Source organism: Convolutriloba macropyga, chromosome 5, assembly GCF_964194025.1.
Source record: "Convolutriloba macropyga chromosome 5, txConMacr16.3, whole genome shotgun sequence".
In the NCBI taxonomy this organism is placed as follows: Eukaryota; Metazoa; Xenacoelomorpha; order Acoela; family Convolutidae; genus Convolutriloba; species Convolutriloba macropyga.
Window position 1 is genome coordinate 38,227,779 of NC_134472.1, and position 23,250 is coordinate 38,251,028.

The 23,250-nt window shown below is 34.7% G+C and overlaps 1 protein-coding gene across 1 annotated transcript in view; it reads left to right on the top strand.

Annotated features, from left to right (window-relative positions):
- Nucleotides 1-2,231: 2,231 nt before the first annotated feature.
- LOC142340362 (uncharacterized) overlaps nt 2,232-23,250 on the top strand; it is a 41,749-nt gene continuing 20,730 nt past the window's right edge. The window contains exons 1-2 of the mRNA XM_075390936.1: nt 2,232-2,489; nt 5,257-5,715. Coding sequence (XP_075247051.1) covers nt 2,293-2,489; nt 5,257-5,715 — 656 coding nt within the window. The 5' untranslated portion in view covers nt 2,232-2,292. The remainder of the gene's footprint in view (nt 2,490-5,256; nt 5,716-23,250) is intronic.

The following is a 23,250-nucleotide window of genomic DNA, read 5'->3' on the forward strand; positions in this document are numbered from 1 at the left end:
GTTTTTGAAAAAATGTCTTTTTAAGAGATTTTGAGGTGCCGGGTGGCTCAAGTAAATTGAAAACTTACAATCATTGAAATCTTTGACCACTCTCACAGTTCGATGAAAAAATTATCTCACTGTTAGGGTTCTTTTATAGCCAGACGAAGAAATATGTTGAACAGTATCGCTACGTAAATGTCTTTGACTCTGCCTAATCGTAAAGTAATTGTCGAACTGGATGCAGGTTCTTCCACTTCTAGTTGCTAAAAAAATTGAGATCGCTTTCAATCAATAGATATGATCTCGGAAGGCAGTTAGCGCGCCGCAATGGCGATAAGTAGTCCGGCCTACCAAACACCATGAAAGACATTTCAGCTGAAATTTTTCCATTAACCGAATTTGAGACACATCTGGACTCCATACTTGGGATCGATACAGAAGCGTCGATAAAGCGCAAGCATAATACAAGATCAATTTGACTCTGCTTGGCAGACTGTATTGTGCATTGTGCCTCAAGTAGTTGAAATTATCTCTCGCCCGACATAATTTTGTGCGTATATGCAGATCCCATTTTAAATTTGACGATACTTCAAGTCCAAGATCAGATGTAGCAGTTAACCGTTTCCATAAATGACCATCTATAGATAGTGTACCGGAGCATTCCGGACAAAAGCATACCGGATGAATGCATACTTGCTGATATTAAAATTCAAGTCATTGTCAGCACACCACTTCAAAAGCAAACTGAGATCCTTCTGACATTGAACAAAAGCTTCGTAACCTGATGACAAAAGTTTTGTATCATCTGCAAAACAGTAGCAAGTAGAATTTTCAGGGAATGATGGCATGTCATCTATAAACAAAAGCAACAAAAGCGGACCAAGAACGCTGCCTTGGGGTACACCACTTGTTATGTCAACAGTCGCTGACAAATGTCCATCAATTCTGACGCGCTGAGTTCGCCCGAATGAATAAGATTTTAAAAGTTCTAGAAATCGATCATCAAGTCCAAATGATGAGATTTTTGTCAGTAAAATATTGAAGTTCACGCAGTCATAGGCTTTGGAAAAGTATAGATATACAACTACCTGTTCAATGTTGTTGTCAAAATTAGCGTAAAGTTAATCAAGATATACAATTAATTGAGTAATAGTCGAATGCCCGCTTCTGAATCCATGCTGCTAAGAGTTCAATTTATATCGTATCTTGGAGTACAAAAAATCGAAAATAATTTGTTCAAAAGGTAATGAGAATCGAGGAAGAATGGAGATGATTTTCAACATTGTTCTTGGACTCCTTCTTGTGTATTGGGGTTACAAAAGCACACTTCCAAAACTCAGGCCACTCGCACGTTTCCATTATGTGAGAGAATATGAACGTGAACTGCTAAAAATTCAGCACATGAACTCCAAACAAAAGGTGGTACATCATCACAGGTCGCAAGGGATCCCGGTGGTATCTTTTTCATTTCCAAGCAAATTTTTGTTGTTTCTATAACAATGTCGGAGAGAAAAATATCGGAATTGCCGCATTAGCGCTGAAACATTGCTTTACCCGTCTTCTTAAATACAGATTTAAAAAATAAGTTGAATAGATTGGCTTTTTCGTCTACCATTTCTGCCAAACAATCTTTCCAAAAAATTTTACTGGGGTAACTGGCCCTACCGGACAACTGCTTCATTAATTTCAAGGCGTCATTCACTGTAAAATATTGAAAGGAGGACAGAAGGGCAGCTTTATCAAGTTCAATAAATTCATTGAGTTCTTTTTCCAATTCCGCGATGCAGCCAGAACTCGCATATCGCCGTCTCGCACACTCGCACACTATGTGCGCAAGTGTGCGAGACGGCGATATGCGAGACTCGGACACTATATAAGATAGGTTTGCAAGGAAGTCTTATTAGGAACTTAAAACACTACATTGAAGGGCAGAAAAACTGGAATGCCATCATTATTCTTTCAAAAATATTCGACGGCAAACTGTTCAAATTCTTGAGTCTCATTTCACGGAGTGATTCCTAGTGTTCTCTTTACACTTTACATAAAAGCAATTTCAGCCAATAACACATGTTAAGATGACCCCAATTTTCGGCTCCATAATTTTTCTTCAGAAAACTCCCTCAGCACTTAATAAACTTCATACATCTCTTTTTAATATCTGAAACTGTCTGGTTTCTTCTAGGTTATCCATTTGCTTGTAACAAAACACTCCTTCGCCCACAATTTTGCTCACAAACGGTTGAACCGATTGCGCTGAAGACATTTTCCCATCATTCCTTATTATCTTCATATTTTGTTCAATAATTGTAAATGAATCTTTTTACTTCGATTTTTGCATTGCTAATTGGCGGCGTGTTTGGAGCGGGGTTACAAAAAAGGGAGAGACGGGACGAAATTTGCCCCTGTCCAGAGCACTTTGAAAAGGCACCCGGAATTCCATTCAAATGTTTTCTGGCAAGGGAATCAAACCGGTCAGCAACGGAAGCAAAGAAGTACTGTGAAGGCAGGTACTATGACGTAATTCTGAATTTCCAAAGACTCCAAATATTTTTTTGGTTTGCAAACTATATTTCTATTGCAATATTACTCTTGCCGATTTCCAGAAGAAATAGGTTAAATGGTAATTGACAAGAAATGACTAAACCCCGATGCTAAATGTGAATTCACACGAAACATTATGTGTCATGATGTTTGATGAGTCACTTTGTATACATTTATTCTTGCTACTCATTTTTACCAGAAAAAGATTGTAATAAATATCGAGAAAGATTCAGAGTGTATCAAAGAGTTCAAAGGCCAAAAAGCGGCAAAAAGCGGTCGCAAATAGAAACCCCCTAATGTCCAGATCTTCGTGCCCAAACTTTCCTGCGATCGCCACAAAATTGGGCGTTTACCTGTATTTAACGATCTCATCGGAACTTCATTCGCTCAAAAAGTTTCCTTGGTTCTTAATGCGCTTAAAGATGTGTATATTCATTCCACAGTTCCGTAAATTCATGTCCATCCTCGTCCTTGTACTCATACATACAAGTAAAAATAACAGTTCACTGCCGTTGCAGAGAGTCCATCCTTATTCAATGAATATATTAAAACGAAAGAGCTATTGATTTGCTTTAGATCAAAATGTTTATGGGTATATCTTTCAATTCAGAGTTCTTTTGTACGCGGATTTTGAGCCGATCATAATAAACAACTTCATTGCTTAAATTAATATAATCATTTTTAATTGTGACGCACGTGCCATATTTTCACATAATGATTTACTATGTAAAGGCACGCGCTCTGTAACTGGGGGCGCATAACGTACTGGGGGGCACAAACAGAAAACATCCGTTCTTGCTATGGTTTCTAAGAACTGTAAATTGTTTTGTTTTTGGGTTCAAAGATTCTATATGAGTGACAACCAGGTGGAGTCATTAATTTCATTTAAGGTCTTACTTATGGTTTTCAAGAACCATTTATGGTCTTATATATGGTTTCCAAGAACCATTTATTGTCTTATCTGTGGTAAGAGTGCTTACTGCTTATTGCCGGTAAGAGTGTAACTTATATGGATATATAAAATTATATATATATATATATATATATATATATATATATATATATACACATATATATATATATATATATATATATATATAAATATATATATATATATATATATATATATACTTGTAGTAACCTGAAACGAGTAACAATGGTGTTATAACTGACATTTATCTGATTGTTTACTTTAACCTAAGTGTTTGCATAGTGCAACGTTTTTGTTTTTAGTACCGTCAAAACTCTAGTTTTTTGCTCGTAAAGTTTGCTAGATCGTCGAACTGCCAGAGATTGCTCAGCTAACTGAACTTTTTTTCAAGAAAATAAAAAAAACTACTACATTAACTGGAGTCTTACAAACTTCAGTGCGAGATCAAAGATAATTTATCTGTTATATAATCTCATCTTCAATCAAAATAAAAGTTACAGGTAATTAATACGTCCGAGCGACTAATAGTTTCGACGTAATCTTTAGTCAGTTGGAACAAAAAGAAGAACCAGGCTGGCAAAAAACTCGAGATCCAGGCCTTGACAACAGGATTTCGCTGAGATTCTTGAGCAGTCGCAATAGTATGAGCTTCCTTGAGATAGCTCTTGCGTTATTTTTTTCTTCCAAATTCATACCGATTTTATTTAACGCATTTGTTTGAAAATTATACACAGTTTTGACTGATATTTGAGATTTTAAATAATAATATTAAAAATAATAGTTATGGTTCCTGCGTAATGGCAGCGGAACAGCATTAGGCCTACTGTAGCCTGTTCTCAGCTGCCTTTTTTCTTATTATTCCCAACATTTTAGACTAATCTTTTTATGAGCAGCATTGCTCTTTTTTTGGTGACTATAGCCACATTTTTTTGCGTCTGAAACTTTCACGTGGTACCATCATTGCCGCCAAGATTGGTCAGGCTATAGTCAACTTGAAGCTGTGATTACGTCAGCGCTCATCCTCACGCAGACAGCTTCACGGATGCAGGGGATTGAACTCTCAATCATTGGAGTGTTAAACGACCACACACCTTACCTCTCGGCTATCACTCCACTAGCAAGTAACTAGTTTCTTACTACAAAGACGTAGATTTAAATTGCACTAGTAGGTACGAGTCAAAAATGATGTTTTGTAACAGCGAGAGGGCTACTAAGTAGGGCAGGAAAACGAGAGTTAGGAGGACCGTAAAGTGGCAAAGAATCTTAAACAAATACGCGGTAAAAATATTCTTATTGCGTACATTTTTTCTACGTGCATTTTTAAGACTTAATTACAAATTGATTGACTAAGATAAACCGCCTCACTTTCTGCTGGAAAACTTTCTACCATTGGTTCTCAAATAAAAAATTTAAATTTAATTTTTATTTTTCAAATAGTGACAACATGATTTTATGATATTTTGAAAGTTAGTTTTATGTTCTCCAAGAGACCAAATGATGATAAAACCAAACGTCATAAAACCAAACGTAAAATAGCTCGTTTATGGTCAAAAACTCTATATTTCATGCAATTCACTCAAACACACAATAGTGATCATTATCATTCTCTGCAGGTTTTTAGACAGTTTCTAGAAAAGGCGTTTTTCAATTTTGTGATCTTTTCCGTTTGTGCCCCCCCCCCAGCTCAGTGGGCGCATATTATTTGCAACCCCCAGACGCACGTGCCATATTTTTAGGAGGGGGGGGGGGCATAACGTGCGGGGGGGGGCAGAAACGGAAAAGATCCCAATTTTGTATTTTAGAAATGCCATTCTGTACGAGCCCGAAAGCAGAGATGAGACACGGAAACTTGAGGATCATTTTGGGCAACTGAAAGGAAATTTGTACTACACCGGATATGCAGTACTGCCAGCGGAGATTGCATGTGACAAGGCAGTAAGAGCTGCATCCGAACAGATGCATGGCTTCCGTAGTGTCGCAACTTGCCTCAAAGCTCCGGACACCATGGCTTGGAATGGAAGAGAACCAAATGATTATAAGGGGTGGGGTGAAAATTGTGTCGAATCACATCACACCAAGGGTCTCAACGACATACCTTGTGATTGGGGAGGTAGGCGTATCAACAGGATTGTCTGCCAGTTTTCCCAGGAATGCCCTTCGAATTATGAGATGGCAGAGGGCATTCTTGACAAATGTTTCCTTGTAGCGTCAGCCGACGGAAACAAACACATGGATCAGGCCAAAAAATTCTGTGAAGACAGGTAATTTTTCATGTTTATACTCTTTCTGGTGCCCTGAAAAGTTGCATTGTTGGTGTCGTTTCCAAATATTAGGAAAAGGACTTACCATTACAAAAAATTCTGCTTTTTCAATTAATCCTCAACGCTTCATCCCTGACCTTCTGTGATTAATGTCTGATCGGCCAAATGTCAAATACAGAAAGGGATTGAAAGGGATAGCTTGATTATAATGGTTTTTCTTCGTCTTCATAAACATACTATCTTCATGAACAAATACGCTTTCATATTTATTGACAGTCTACGATGTACGACAATTAGATTGGACAGACTGTCAATAGGCCAGCGATATGATGTCTCGAAACAGTTGAAATTTTCCTTTACAAAAAAAACTATGATCAAACTTAGCAATTATTTCGGATTTGATAAAATATTCCCATTACAGAGAATAGCAAATTCCTATTATAGAGAATAGGAAATAGGAAATTTTATTTTGTCTGTTTTTGTTGCAATTTGTGGATGTGCAGTTTTCTACTTCAGGATGACAAAGAATATATTCTTACCCCAGCACACTTTAGACTGATTTCAATTTTTTAAATCAGATGTGCTGATAAAATTATAGGTTTTTCGTAATAGTGATGTTTCTAGCTCAAAAATGGAAATATCAATTAATTTACTTCAAATTGTTTTTTCTCCGAAAGAGTTTGGCAAAGATGTTCATATCTTTATTCAAATTTAGTCTCTTCGTGTTTAAAATGAGTTTTCAGTTGAGAGAATTAATCAATTTGTTTTCTTAAATCTAGACACAGTTTTATAGCTAGATATTTCAATTTCAAGCTCAGTTAGAGGTCTTCTGCGACTGATTTGGAAGCTAACCATTATAAAATAACAGCATGACTTGATTAATGCTTGCTGAGGTTCAAATTAACCCTAAAGTTTGTTCAACTGATGAAGACAGTCCTTCAAAGTTTCATAGTCAATTACTTAAGCTTATTTGGACGTAAGCCCGCGTTGAGAAAATTTCTAAAAGTTATGTAAGAAACGCACTGATTTTTTTTAAAAAAAATCAACGCAAAAACCTTGCATACGCTGAAATGCGCCTAAATGCACCGAATTTTGCAAGAAATGCGCTGAAAACCGCTGAAAATTCAGAAAAGTTAGAATTGACTGCGACTCGAACCCTGCTCTCTGATGCCGTACCTATTACTTAATCCACTGATTCCCAAAAACTTCAGTGTTCAATTTTATTTCATATTAATAAACAATTTAGAAAGAAAAACGGTGAAATTGTGTAAGAAATGCGGCGTATTTATTACATATTTTCATCCCATTTCAGCGCTTTTCTTACAAAACTTAATTTTTTTTATGTAAGACCGTCTTAAACGGTGCCAAATTCAAGAATCACTGCCAAAAAGCGTTGACCATTGAACATACAATTGCACTGACTTTTAAGGTATATTTGTTGCTCAGGGTTTCGAGTTCAAAAACGTAGATTTTCAGACCACCCAGTCGGATATGAGGAATATGTAGTTTTTGTGCAGCAGATGAAAATCCAGAATTTGTATTCTCCAATACTCGCCACAAAGACAGACCAAGAAAACTCCATTCTCTTATAAAAAGCATTCTTAATTTATTCTAGTCAGTCTTTTAGATAGAAACAGTATCTGTATACAATGTTTTATATATTTACTACAGTTTTAAAGAAAGTTTATATTCAGTATTTTCTTGAGTATATTAGTCAGTGAAACTTAGGTAAGTAAACTTCGCGCACTGAAATAAGTAGCCCTAGCTCTATTCTTCTAAAGTAAAAATAGCCCTTATTGGATCTGCCTCAATTCGGGCAATCAGTGAGATAACAAAATGTAACCAAAAAAAGCTCATTAGAACAAAAAAACTTCTCTATAAAAACCAATTTGATTTTTACAATTTTTACTCATATTTCCTGAATTTAGATTTTGTCAAAGGAGACACAGTCTTGTAAAATTGTTTGAGAGCAAAAAAAATTATAAACAATAATCTAAACGCTAAAAACTCAAAAACTGAAGAAATACGATCTTCTCATCGAAAACCACATATGATGGCGGACAAAGACTCGCTATAAAACTAGTTATTAACCAACTACTAAAAGAAACTAAACCAGTCTATGTAGTTAAAAATGACAACAACGACAAATTAAACCCCCTAAAACGCAAAACTTTACAGTTAATGTTCATTAACCGGAAAAGCAACCATTTTCATCAATTGCTTGTAAAACCTCACAAATAAATACTGCACAAGATTTCTTAAATATCATATCAGCATATTTATTTGGCAGTGGGGACAAGGACAAATTTCCTAACCTTTACGCGGAGCATTCTTTTCTAAAAGAATCTCCATGGTACAAACCGCATTAACTTGCCTAACCCAAAATTAATACTTTTACCTCCAAGTATAATCTTCGAAAGAAATGACAAAGGTTTTGGCAAAAAGTCCAAAAGACATTTGATAACAAGCAATCTCAAACTCATGCTCAATTAATTTCACTGAGCATTACTCGTGCATACGAAAATCAAATCAAAATTCTAGTGTTCGGAATTGAGCAAATAGCTAGAAAATTGTTTGTTAATAACGCACCACACTTGATGAATGCACAATTGAACGTTGCTCTATTGAAAGCAGTAAATCAACAAATAGCACGAATAGCTCTAAAAATGATAGAAAAAGAATATTCCAACAGCACCTGAACTACAAAATGCAATTGTACTACGAATAGAAAAAAAAACGTCAGGATGATATCAAGACAACTCATATCGACCAGAATAGGGTCAAAACCAAATTAGCACTTTCAACAAAAAATGTTATAATTATGGACATTGACAATCTCTCAATGGATTATTTTAAATTTATGGAATACGCTATACCATTCGGTATCAGGGTACTACGGCACAAGTACTCAAATAAAACACTTTTTATGGCAATCCACTGATTCTACAAGTTTGCAAAAATTGTTAACCAATCAGGACATAGTATCTCAACTAGCCCCGATCACCAATCTACCCGACCAGTATATCAACTCTTTTCCGGAACATGCTTTCAACCAAGCTATGAAAGTTAACCAAACTTACCTCATAAAAAAAATTGAACAATATGACAAGCAAACCGTTATTACTCGAATATCGCTCCAGAATCAATAGGAGAAAATGACGAGATTTTTCACTTTGTCTACTGTTTTTGTCCTTATTGGGCTAATACACAAAATTATTCTAATGCAAAACTTTAATAGACTAAACACAAACGTCTTTAGACCAAAAATTTGATCGAGTTGTCTGTGTCCTAGACCACCAAAATAGCAAATCAAGAAACCAACTAATTTTTTTGAAAAATAATAATCAAAATTGACTAACACGATCACCAAATTCAGTGAGATAACAAATTGTAACCAAAAAAAGCTCATTAGAAAAAAAAACTTCTCTATAAAAATCGATTTGACTTTTACAATTTTTACTCATATTTCCTGAAACTAGATTTTGTCAAAGGAGACACAATCTTGTAAAACTGTTTGAGAGCAAAAAAAAAATTATAAACAATAATCTAAACGCTAAAAACTCAAAAACTGAAGAATTACGATCTTCTCATCGAAAACCACATATGATGGCGGACAAAGACTCGCTATAAAACTAGTTATTAACCAACTACTAAATGAAACTAAACCAGTCTATGTAGTTAAAAATGACAGCACCGACGAATTAAACCCCCTAAAAAGCAAAGCTTTACAGTTAATGCTCATTAACCGGAAAAGCAACCATTTTCATCAATTGCTTATAAAACCTCACAAATATATACTGCACAAGATTTCTTAAATATCATATCAGTAAATTTATTTGGCAGTGGGGACAAGGACAAATTTCCTAACCTTTACGCGGAGCTGGCTTTTCTAAAAGAATCTCCATGGTACAAACCGCATAAACTTGCCTAACCCAAAATTAATACTTTTACCTCCAACTATAATCTTCGAAAGAAATGACAAATGTTTTGGCGAAAAGTCCAAAAGACATTTAATAACAAGCAATCTCAAACTCATGCTCAATTAATTTCACTGACCATTACTCCTGCATACGAAAATCAAATCAAAATTTTAGTGTTCGGAATTGAGCAAATAGCTAGAAAATTGTTTGTTAATAACGCACCACACTTGATGAATGCACAATTGAACGTTGCTCTATTGAAAGCAGTAAATCAACAAATAGCACGAATAGCTCTAAAAATGATAGAAAAAAATAATCCAACAGCACCTGAACTACAAAATGCAATTGTACTACGAATAGAAAAAAACGTCAGGATGATATCAAGACAACTCATATCGACCAGCATAGGGTCAAAACCAAATTAGCACTTTCAACAAAAAATGTTATAATTGTGGACATTGACAATCTCTCAATGGACTTTATTAAATTTATGGAATACGCTATACCATTCGGTATCAGGGTACTACGGCACAAGTACTCAAATAAAACACTTTTTATGGCAATCCACTGATTCTACAAGTTTGCAAAAATTGTTAACCAATCAGGACATAGTATCTCAACTAGCCCCGATCACCAATCTACCCGACCAGTATATCAACTCTTTTCCGGAACATGCTTTCAACCAAGCTATGAAAGTTAACCAAACTTACCTCATAAAAAACATTGAACAATATGACAAGCAAACCGTTATTACTCGAATATCGTTCCAGAATCAATAGGAGACAATGACGAGATTTTTCACTTTGTCTACTGTTTTTGTCCTTATTGGGCTAATACACAAAATTATTCCAATGCAAAACTTTAATAGTCTAAACACAAACGTCTTTAGACCAAAAATTTGATCGAGTTGTCTGTGTCCTAGACCACCAAAATAGCAAATTAAGAAACCAACTAATTTTTTTGAAAAATAATAATCAAAATTGACTAACACGATCACCAAATTCAGTGAGATAACAAATTGTAACCAAAAAAAGCTCATTAGAAAAAAAAACTTCTCTATAAAAATCGATTTGACTTTTACAATTTTTACTCATATTTCCTGAAACTAGATTTTGTCAAAGGAGACACAATCTTGTAAAACTGTTTGAGAGCAAAAGAAAAATTATAAACAAAAATCTAAACGCTAAAAACTCAAAAACTGAAGAATTACGATCTTCTCATCGAAAACCACATATGATGGCGGACAAAGACTCGCTATAAAACTAGTTATTAACCAACTACTAAAAAAAACTAAACCAGTCTATGTAGTTAAAAATGACAACACCGACGAATTAAACCCCCTAAAAAGAGAAGCTTTACAGTTAATGCTCATTAACCGGAAAAGCAACTATTTTCATCAATTGCTTATAAAACCTCACAAATATATACTGCACAAGATTTCTTAAATATCATATCAGTAAATTTATTTGGCAGTGGGGACAAGGACAAATTTCCTAACCTTTACGCGGAGCATTCTTTTCTAAAAGAATCTCCATGGTACAAACCGCATAAACTTGCCTAACCCAAAATTAATACTTTTACCTCCAACTATAATCTTCGAAAGAAATGACAAACGTTTTGGCGAAAAGTCCAAAAGACATTTAATAACAAGCAATCTCAAACTCATGCTCAATTAATTTCACTGACCATTACTCCTGCATACGAAAATCAAATCAAAATTTTAGTGTTCGGAATTGAGCAAATAGCTAGAAAATTGTTTGTTAATAACGCACCACACTTGATGAATGCACAATTGAACGTTGCTCTATTGAAAGCAGTAAATCAACAAATAGCACGAATAGCTCTAAAAATGATAGAAAAAAATAATCCAACAGCACCTGAACTACAAAATGCAATTGTACTACGAATAGAAAAAAAAACGTCAGGATGATATCAAGACAACTCATATCGACCAGCATAGGGTCAAAACCAAATTAGCACTTTCAACAAAAAATGTTATAATTGTGGACATTGACAATCTCTCAATGGACTTTATTAAATTTATGGAATACGCTATACCATTCGGTATCAGGGTACTACGGAACAAGTACTCAAATGGAACACTTTTTATGGCAATCCACTGATTCTACAAGTTTGCAAAAATTGTTAACCAATCAGGACATAGTATCTCAACTAGCCCCGATCGCCCATCTACCCGACCGGTATATCAACTATTTTCCAGAACATGCTTTCAACCAAGCTATGAAAGTTAACCAAACTTTCTCATAAAAAACATTGAACAATATGACAAGCAAACCGTTTTTACTCGCATATCGCTCCAGAATCAATAGGAGAAAATGACGAGATTTTTCACTTTGTCTACTGTTTTTGTCCTTATTGGGCTAATACACAAAATTATTCCAATGCAAAACTTTAATAGACTAAACACAAACGTCTTTAGACCAAAAATTTGATCGAGTTGTCTGTGTCCTAGACCACAAAAATAGCAAATTAAGAAACCAACTAATTTTTTTGAAAAATAATAATCAAAATTGACTAACACGATCACCAAATTCAGTGAGATAACAAATTGTAACCAAAAAAAGCTCATTAGAACAAAAAAATCTCTATAAAAATCGATTTGACTTTTACAATTTTTACTCATATTTCCTGAAACTAGATTTTGTCAAAGGAGACACAATCTTGTAAAATTGTTTGAGAGCAAATAAATTATAAACAATAATTTAAACGCTAAAAACTCAAAAACTGAAGAAATACGATCTTCTCATCGAAAACCACATATGATGGCGGACAAAGACTCGCTATAAAACTAGTTATTAACCAACTACTAAAAGAAACTAAACCAGTCTATGTAGTTAAAAATGACAACAACGACAAATTAAACCCCCTAAAACGCAAAACTTTACAGTTAATGTTCATAAACCGGAAAAGCAACCATTTTCATCAATTGCTTGTAAAACCTCACAAATAAATACTGCACAAGATTTCTTAAATATCATATCAGCATATTTATTTGGCAGTGGGGACAAGGACAAATTTCCTAACCTTTACGCGGAGCTGGCTTTTCTAAAAGAATCTCCATGGTACAAACCGCATTAACTTGCCTAACCCAAAATTAATACTTTTACCTCCAACTATAATCTTCGAAAGAAAAGACATACGTTTTGGCAAAAAGTCCGAAAAACATTTGATAACAAGCAATCTCAAACTCATGCTCAATTAATTTCACTGACCATTACTCGTGCATACGAAAATCAAATCAAAACTCTAGTGTTCGGAATTGAGCAAATAGCTAGAAAATTGTTTGTTAATAACGCACCACACTTGATGAATGCACAATAGAACGTTGCTCTATTGAAAGCAGTAAATCAACAAATAGCACGAATAACTCTAAAAATGATAGAAAAAGAATAATCCAACTTGAACTACAAAATGCAATTGTACTACGAATAGAAAAAATACATCAGGAGGATATCAATAGAACTCATTTCGACCAGCATAAGGTCAAAACCAAATAAGCACTTTCAACAAAAAATGTTATTATTGTGGACATCGACAATCTCTCAATTGATGATATTGAAGCTATGGAATACGCTATACCATTCGGTATCAGGGTACTAGGGCACAAGTACTCAAATGAAAAATTTTTTATGGCAATCCACTGATTCTACGAGTTTGCTTAGCTGTTAACAATCAAGACATAGTATCTCAACTAGCCCCGATCGCCAATTTAGCCGAAGGGTATATCAATTCTTTTCCAGAACATATTTTCAACCAAGCTATGAAAGTTAACCAAACTTTGAACAATATGACAAGCAAACCGTTATTACTCGCATAACGCTCCAGAATCAATAGGAGAAAATGACGAGATTTTTCACTTTGTCTACTGTTTTTGTCCTTATTGGGCTAATACACAAAATTATTCCAAAGCAAAACTTTAATAGACTAAACACAAACATCTTTAGACCAAAAAATTGATCGAGTTGTCTGTGTCCTAGACCACAAAAATAGCAAATTAAGAAACGAACTAATTTTTTTGAAAAATAATAATCCAAATTGACTAACACGATCACCAAATTCGCGCAACAATAATAACCTCCATAGACCGCCAAACTCAAGAAATGGTCCCAGAAAAGTACAAAACTATATTAGTTTACTTTAGGTCAAAAAGCCATAGAGGATAAAAATGAATAAAACAGATTTAGCATAGGCAGAAAATTTTTGGGAAGAACAATTGCTGCAACAACAATTCAGCGAACCATTCCCATGGAACTCAACCAACATACAGAGGAAGAATATGTTAAATGTGAGTAGGAATATTTTTCTCTAACAAAATAATATATCTGGGTACTGCATCTTGCCTATACATAATCATTCTAGACGTATTTTATCATCCCCTCATATAGAATTGGGTTTCCTCTTTCTTTAAGGAGCTACTCTAAATGTACATAATGATTTTACTTGGAAAAAAATTAAAATTGCAACACAAATTCCAACTAACGCATTCAAATTTTGCCTCTTAGCCACAAACAACACAAAATAACACTCATTAGGCGCAATAAAATTCTATAATTTCACTAAAAATCACCGACAAAAAACAGCACTATTTACAACATTCCATGTCTCAGACAAAAAATTCAATTTTCTAGGAACGGCTTTCCTATCGAAATATGTAGAATCAAACAAATGCACTGAAAATAAATCATTGGTCAAACAAACATACCTAATCAAAAATCCTAACTTTTTTCTTATCATCAACAGAGCCACCACCGCACCTTTCTCGACGCTTCCCAGTTAATGGAAATTATATTTTGTTTTCTCAACCCTTCGAATACCTTACTTTGACTTTTTCTCTCACTTCTTATGACTGTGAGAACCGTTATCCAACCGAACCACAACTCTTTACTTTCATTTTATCCATTACATAAACATCTTTTTTCCATACTGCGAATTTAAAAAAAAAATGAACACCCATTCAATTTTTCATAGAAATATTTACTCTAAACGTTTTAAACAATCTAGTAACTCTTACAATTGAAATAACTGCTTATTCACAGCCTTATATCACTCAGACACAATCACACAACTAATTGCAATGTTAACAAACTCTGTGATTTTGCGGACGCATGTTTCTCAATTTGTCCGTAAAATCTCGGAAACACTAAAATTAATCTTGTCTCATCTTAGACAAACAGCCATAACAAAATCGTTCAATCTAACAACTATGTTACCCATACCGTAAACCGTAAATTTTTTGTTCCGACCCCACTTGTGGGGGGGAGGAACTATATACTCAAATGGGTTTTTTTTGTTCCCTGAATTTTGGCCGACCGATATATTCATCGTAGAGAAATGTGCGTGGTATCATTAAAAAGCTCCAGCGTAGAATTCGAAAATAAAAAAATTTTTTTGAATTTCGGTTTTTTCGAGGAGTTATCGAGGTTTAAAGTTTCATGTGAACACTGGATATCTGGTTCACTTTTGTTCACTTTTACCGTAATTTTCGTTCGAATTAACGTTTTTTCTACGAAAAATTTAATTCAAAACCAGATTTCACGCCAAAAAGTAAATCAGTTTTAGGTTTTTAATAGACGAAAGGAGATAATAAAGACTAGTTCTAGTCTTAGAGGGAAGTTTAGTATATAAAAAAATTCGAATTAGGTTTGGGAGCTTTTTTTTATAAAATTTTGCAATTTTTTTGTTTTTTCAAGTCACCTAGAGACTACTAGACACTTTTAATATCGAAGTTCCGTTAATGACAAACCTCTTTTACGATCGAATGAAGCCCAATGAACAAAAAATTTGTTTCGAAGGGATCGCTCATGATTTTTTTTGGACTCGTATCTCAAATTTCGTAATTTCAAATGAAATTTTGATTTATTTTTTGAGGTTTTACTAAAGTTTTATAATTCTATGGCATAAACTTGTTGACTAAAGGTGCAATACATTTGCTAATGAGCATTAAGTGAACCTATCTAGTGCTGTGAGTGGACAGCTAATGGCTGTTAAGACTTTGAAAATAAATTTTCGAAAGTTTTTTAAAATTAGTAAACCATAAACTTATTTTTGTGAACTGTAAGTTCGTCTCAGTAAACACAGGATTGAACTCCTTCATACCACTGCAACATAAGTTAATCTCATTGGCGGCTTTATCAAATAACTATTGGTTATACGTCTTCAATGCCACAAGATTTCAAATTTTTTTGAAAATTTTTTGGACATTTCGTTTTATTGGTTCATTTTGAAATCTTATCACGTCATCCTAATATTGATGGCTACATCTTCTTTTAGTGAAGACGTCCAAAGGATCATAGATAAAACTTTCTGAGAAAAAATATGGTTTAAATGGTTTCAACACTTTCTTCTCCCATTTTTCTAAAGAAATTTTGGTTTTTGTCTGTGTTTGTTGTTTTTTTTTCATAGTCATAAGACATATTGTGATGTCTTATTGATTACCTAGGCATCAGGGCATCATAAACATCCTTGTATTCACATCGTGGCATAGCTGAGCGTATTCATTGAACTCCTATGAAAGCTTTTGAGTTTAATGGCTGTTAAGACTTTAAAAATATTGTTTTATTCTGTTTTGAACATAAATCAATCTTAAGCTTTTTTTCGTGGATTGTAAGTCAGTCTCGATAATGACAGAACCGTTTTTTTCTACATCAGCAACAATTTATCTAGTTAGCGGTTTTGTCTTCTAGCTATTGGTTTTTTTTACTTCGGTTCACGAGTTTTCAGAATTTTTATAATTTTTGGATTTTGTTTTAGTAATTTTGGTTCCTTTTGAAATCGTATTACATTATCCTAATATTGATAGCTCCCATTGGCTTAGTGAAGACGTTCAATGGATCGTTGAAAAAGTTTTCAGAGAAAAAAGCTTATGGTTTAAATAGCTTCGACACTTTCTTCTCTCAATTTTCTACCGATCTTTTGGATTTTGCCTGTTTTTGTTGTTGTTTTCATAGTCAATGACTTGTTGTAATGTCTTATCGATAAATTTTGAATGACAAACATCCTAATCCTAGTCGTCACATCATCTAGGCATAAATTAGCGTATTAAATGCCTTCCGTTGAAAGCTGTAGAATTTTTTGACTTTGATACTATGGGTTTTCTCAAAAATTTCGTGGTTTTGATGTATTTTTCTTTGCCATGCGACTTATTGTGATGAGTTATTGATGTCACATGAATGAAACCTATGATTGCTATTTCATCGAGGCAGAATTTAGTGTGTTTAATTAACTTAAAATGTAGCATTTTTTTTTAAATTCAAACCTCTATTTTTGTTTTCTCTTCATTTGGTTGACAATGAAGTCAAAAATTTAGATGAGCTCCGGTCGGAACATCATGTGCAAACGCACATTAACGAGCCGCCTTGTCTTCTTTCACTGTACAAGAACAATTTCTTAAAATGTTTATTTTGGAACACATGAAATTTGAACAACTGGCACAACTCCTTATAAAAAGTCAGAAATGGTACGCGACTTCTAAATTTGGCATTGGGAAAATTTACCACTCAAAGCAACCGCAGTGTATACAAAGCAACGCCTTACACGTATATCTCTACATTTAAAAGAACAGGTTAATAACATGCTAAAACGAAAGGAGTTGAAAACATGAAACAAATTCTTTAACCCAGTAGTAAACTCCAGAAAAGAGAATCCTTCAAAACTCTTTAAGCTTCTCGCAAATTAAACACTATCATTAATAAATGTTGGGCCACTGAATACATTGATGTATTTGACCACTGGCGCCAATACATATAATACTAACACGAAATAGAGGACAGATTTTCTCGATTACAAACACGCATAGCGCATACAACCAAAAACCGCTAGATAACTTCTCCCAACGGTTACCAAATTATTCATTGCAAGGAAAACAATACTGGTTCAAACAACTCCTTCACGGCTTGTCAATTGGCCCAATCGCTTTTTATCCCTTATAAGCAGTATTTTTAAACCAGAAGCAGAATCTCAGTAGCAAAAAACCGTGTTATCACATATCTAGAGGATTTTTTTAATACAAGACGAAGCAACAATTTCAATGTTAAAATCATAAAAGGAATATCACCAAATACTCCATAACAAAAAACTCAATACAACGTTTTGTTCTTTTTAGAGTCGATAAATTTCTTTGCCCAAGAAAAGCATATTAGCAGCGCAACAACAAATCTGCCCAGTGATTTATCACACTTTCTTGTACATCAGATAGCTCTCCGGTCCCTGAATCCAAAACACATTCCGAAATACACTCAGTTATGCAACATCCAGACGTTAATCTAGACATTAATAAAACAGAAATTATTTCAAAACATACACTAACATCAGACCATAATGAACTTATAAACACGATGAAAGTGTCGGTTCCAGCAGCAGACAATTTCTTAGATGATTCACCACAAATAAATAACTATTTTCTTAAAAAACAAACTGAAATGTTCGTGGTGCTCCTGTTAAACACACATTTGCTAAATTGTTTTATGGAAAACAAACAAACCTCTCCCTAACACATTGACGTTCACGATACGAGCAAATAAAGGATGCTGGAAAATTTTTTGTCGTTTCTACGACTTATGCATAAATGAACCAAATCCCGTGTACTTTATACAAGAAACAATTGAAAAGTGTGCACCTCCTCTCTGTTATTAGCCGCTTTACACAAAAGGTCACTCACCATCTGTCAGGCCATCCAGGTCGCGAGAAGATCCAACAATTTAACGCGTTCATACGCACGGGTTTAGATACAAAATTGCGCATGGACTCAAAGAACTAAAAACTTTCCCCTATCGCTTTTATTTCTCAAAATCGCACAGAATGGGATTGTGCCCATACAAAATTTTTTGGCATTAAGACAAAACTACCAACAACGTTCCCTTTAGCGTCTACTACAGATACATTTGGAAACTGTAAACCCACAGAAAACTCAACGTGTAACTCTCTCCAAAAACATACACTCAAAGAGATCATCTTTGTCACCATCCCGAAATTAAAATTTACAGAAAAGAACGTTAGCATCTTGGTGTATTCATTGAGAAAAGACAAACAGTGGTTCGTTCTGGTTTAGATAATTATGAATTTCATTATAGAAATTTATATTTATATAAACCAGACCGAACATTTGCGCTATTTTATAAACAGAATATTTGGACAACTCAAAAACAATTCATATGTTTTCGCAATTAATAAAACTGCACAAAATGGAATTTCTAGGAAGCCACAGACGCAGAAAATGAGACCATATGAACACATCGAAACTCCTAAACTAGTAGCGTATACATTGGAAGACTTTCATCGTCACCAATTATTTGTCACAGAAGTAACAAAGTCTTCCATTTTCTCAAAGAACTGCGCGTGCAGGAACAAATGGGGTAAACTCTGGATAACTCTTATCTAAAATTACTCCTACACCAAAACCAATGGTTACAAGACCAAAATCTGTATTGTTTGACTTAGGCTGACAAAATTACCATCATAATAAATGAAGACATTTTGGCTACCCAAAGACAGAATAACGTCTAGATCATCTAATACAGATTCGGCAGAACACCATAGCCGAGAGCTACATCTCCAATTACAACCTAGGAAAAAGTACAGAGTATTTATACCGCAGACTGAAGTTTCTGTTTCGCAAACAGCAAGCTATTAATAACACATGCTGACTTTTGTACTGTACAATATCTCAACTAATCAAAGTACTTAGCCCAAAAAGAGCACAATGCAAAATTCATACTCGAAATGGAACTACAAAAAAAACACCAAAACAGAGGAACAGACTTCCCTAGTTCCTTCGCCCCTCTTCACACAATCAAAGCAACTTACCTACACCGGGAAATAGTTTATTCCCACCATATCTTATCAGAACCAAAACATGCTCTCCACCAGGAAATAAAAATGGGTAAAAACAATCCGTTCACTATGGAGAGAACAAAAATCAAGAAAACCAAAAATTGAGTTAACAACTACTCTATTGATTGGCTTCAGAGCACGGCCTCTCTATCTTTTAGTTCCTTCACTTGCTCACCGCACCAAGTGTTAAAGATTGAGCACAGCCTCAATTTGAAGTCAACTTGGTATCTCCAGCTCTCAACAACGTTCTCGGCTTAAACACTTTTGTCAGTCACAAGACTGAAAAACATATACTTCAATTGAATAGTCCCCAGCTATGCACATTACCTCACAACAGCTGCTAGAAATACTTTATAAAAGATGTCCTCAGGCAGAAACTTTTCAAACTACTTTTGAAACCAACCAATTCAGGTTTGACAAAAACTTCTTTATCGTTGATCACAATGTACTCAGAAAGTTCGTGTTACTAGACCTTCGTCATGAATTATATAACATAATTAATTAATAATTTTTTTATAAAAAGTTTTTTTTTATATTTGTACATTTGTTCACTTTTCACAACAAAGATGTTGACTTTTTTGTTCACCTATATTCGCAAATAAATCAACTCCAATTATTTCAAAATTATTGTACACAGACCTAAATTGAATGACCAGCTCCAATTAAAACTGAGGCCTCATCGTCTGCACCTTGTTTTGGCTATACAAAAGGATTATGCACTTGATAAGTTATCTATCCACCCTATGTTATCCGAACAGAAACTCCCTTCGCAGCAACCCACGTGAGTATACACCATTTAAAGCTTCGTTTTTAATACTGCAACCCTTGTCTGGATAGTGAACAAAACATATAATCATAACTGCGGCCACTAACTTTTCTGCCAACACCAATACCAGTGCTCACCCAGTCAAGAAGCGCCGACGTGTTCACAAAATGTCAACCCGAAACACTCCAGTACCCAAAAAATACCAATTGAACACTTTAAAGAAAAAACGCAAGCGCACGAACCAAAAGAACATCCCAACTCCGTCATTACTCGTTCCCAACCATCAGATAGACCTCTTCGTTCTGAACACTCTCCCCCACATTAAACCACAATCAAGATTCCTCTGTCGGTTTGCCCGATTTGTCAACAAAAAGAACCACAAAAACAATTAAAGATGCTGAAAATAGTACCATATAAAGTTTTTCGAATTGCAAAACACAGTTGTGCCTCAAACTCTATTGAGTCCAGTTATTCCACGCGCACCGAAATAAAGTTTATTAAATTACTTAAACCCACTAGCTGTTCGACAACTGCAAACAATTTTTCAAACATAATCCGAACCAAAATTACATACTTGTCTCAAGCAGTACTCACTGTTTCAACAAATATAGAGATATCACAACACAAGCCTTGTTTCTAATGAATCATTAATTTATAAATTTTCAACGAAAAAATTTTCTTCCCCTATTGCTTTACAAATAGCTAATAATACACTTAACCCTCCACAAGGAACTTTTTCAATTTGAGAAAGTTTACTCTCACAGTGGAATCACTCTTACAGTATAAGAAATCCTTCTTCTTCTTTTCAAAGTTCCTGACATCGCAAGTTTCGCGCACACAGTTCCAACACACTGACGCCTGACCTTGATAAATCAATTCTTCGGCATTTGGACAAAAAACCTTCAGCATTTATCCTACTCTAACCTTGAAATAAGACACAAAATTTATAATACCCCTCCCGGAAACCATGACGATAGGGACCAACTGTATAATTGGGCAAAACAATATTTAAATAATTCATAAAAAAATCAACCAAATACAATGACGCGCACAAAAATTGCTAAAGCAATACTAAAAAATCATTTTGCGTTTAAATAGTTGCAGAGCATGACAAGCTAATATTTTATCGTCAAGCTGCTGCCCATCTGCTGTTAGAGTAAAAAAAATTACTCGCGATCCATTTGCCTGGAAATTCAAAACCAGTCTGATCCCATACTATAAACACAGTAGGGTGCTTTGCATTTCACACTCCTCAATCAGATTTATCCTATACATATCCCTTTCAATTATAATAATCTTTACAATAAATAATCCTTCACACTGGCAATAAAGAAAAATCAACCTATTAAAATTTACAAACAATTTATTTGAATGCCTCTCTCCGTGAATCCCATTGTCGTACATCATGATGCAATATTGCAAGCCTAATAGAAATGGCGATTGCAAAATCAAAACCGCAGATTTCCAGCGTTTGTCCGCTGAAGTCGCCACTTTTTCACAACTCTTCATACGCGCATTTGTTGATTATGGACGCAACCCCCGACAAAAAAGGATGGCCACAAAAATTGCACTCGAAAGCGGCTATGAGTTTGATAACGATATTTGTAAAATGAGAATATGGAGAAACACTTCTTCCCCACAAAAATTGAGGCTTGTAGAGAAATTGTTTGACTCGGACTTGTTAAAAAATACCACCTTTTCAATTTAGTCTTTCAGAAGACCCACGTTGGAACTCCAATATTAAAGCTCGACAAGGTCGATTCCAGCTTTATTACTAGAAACCGTTTGCTTTCAACTCAAAACATTTTAAACTATCTTTTAGCTCATAACACAACGGATAATCCGTGGCAAATTTGTCCGGGAATAATCTTTGCTCTGAATATGATGCCATTCAGTCTCTAGAAGGAATTTTACAACTTACAAAAACAACACTCTCCACATATTTGCAATCCGAGATATTATTCAATAGAAAGACACACGCAATAAATATGATATTCAAATGTGGTACTGTCCCCCAATCATCGCAATTAAAGCTACAGTCAGAGTGAGCCAATGAGTGTCGGTTTTTTAGGATTACATAGATCACAAGACCGAGTAATAAAATTCCAAATCGTATATTTCCTTGAAACACTCACCAGCAATGAAACAAAGCCAGGACATTAGCCTAATGACCACGTGGAGAGAAGTTTTTTCCGAACTATCGATTAAACGCTCTATCTTTGTCGCGATTTGAAGTAATCACTAAACCGCTTCATAAATGTAATGAAGATGAACCGCACTACAGTAAACATTATCAGAATGCTTCTAACCAACAATCCGAAGGGTTTATCTTTCCTACAGGCAAAACTTCGAAACAAATCAGAAATACTCATTCTACATTACCTAATTAACCACCACCGATATCAGCCTCTAAATAAACTCACATTCAAAATTGTTACGATATACCACGCGAATCAGTTGTATCTCGTTAATCTGAGGAGCTTAATCTTCTCCGAAAACAGAAATTGGTTTGGCCTTGTAAATACAAAAGTTGGATATAGATGCTAAAATTGGCTATGCAATTAGTTCTGTACTTTTAAAAATGAGCCAAAAGACCCTCAACAAAAATATGAGACTATGTGATTTATATAGAGATCTGCAACAAATCACTTTTAATCTTCAAACTAAAAAATTCCCATTTGTTTGGTATATCGTCAAGTGAAAGAGAATCACTTTTCCAACACCAAATTATTCTAATTTTAAATCAACATTACCATGAATGATTAAATCAACATTACTGTGTAATGAATAACCAATGCTTGGAATGCATCCTTACGCCGAAAAAGTACAGCTTGCTGATCAAGTGACTGGGGAAACGTTTCCATGGTCAGTATAAAGCACCATCAAAAGCTGATATTGCTGACCACCAAACAACACTTAACGCAGATGATGATTCATGCGGTCTAAACCCCAGCCAATAAAACCACGAAAGTATTTGTACCCGATTATATAAAACGCCAA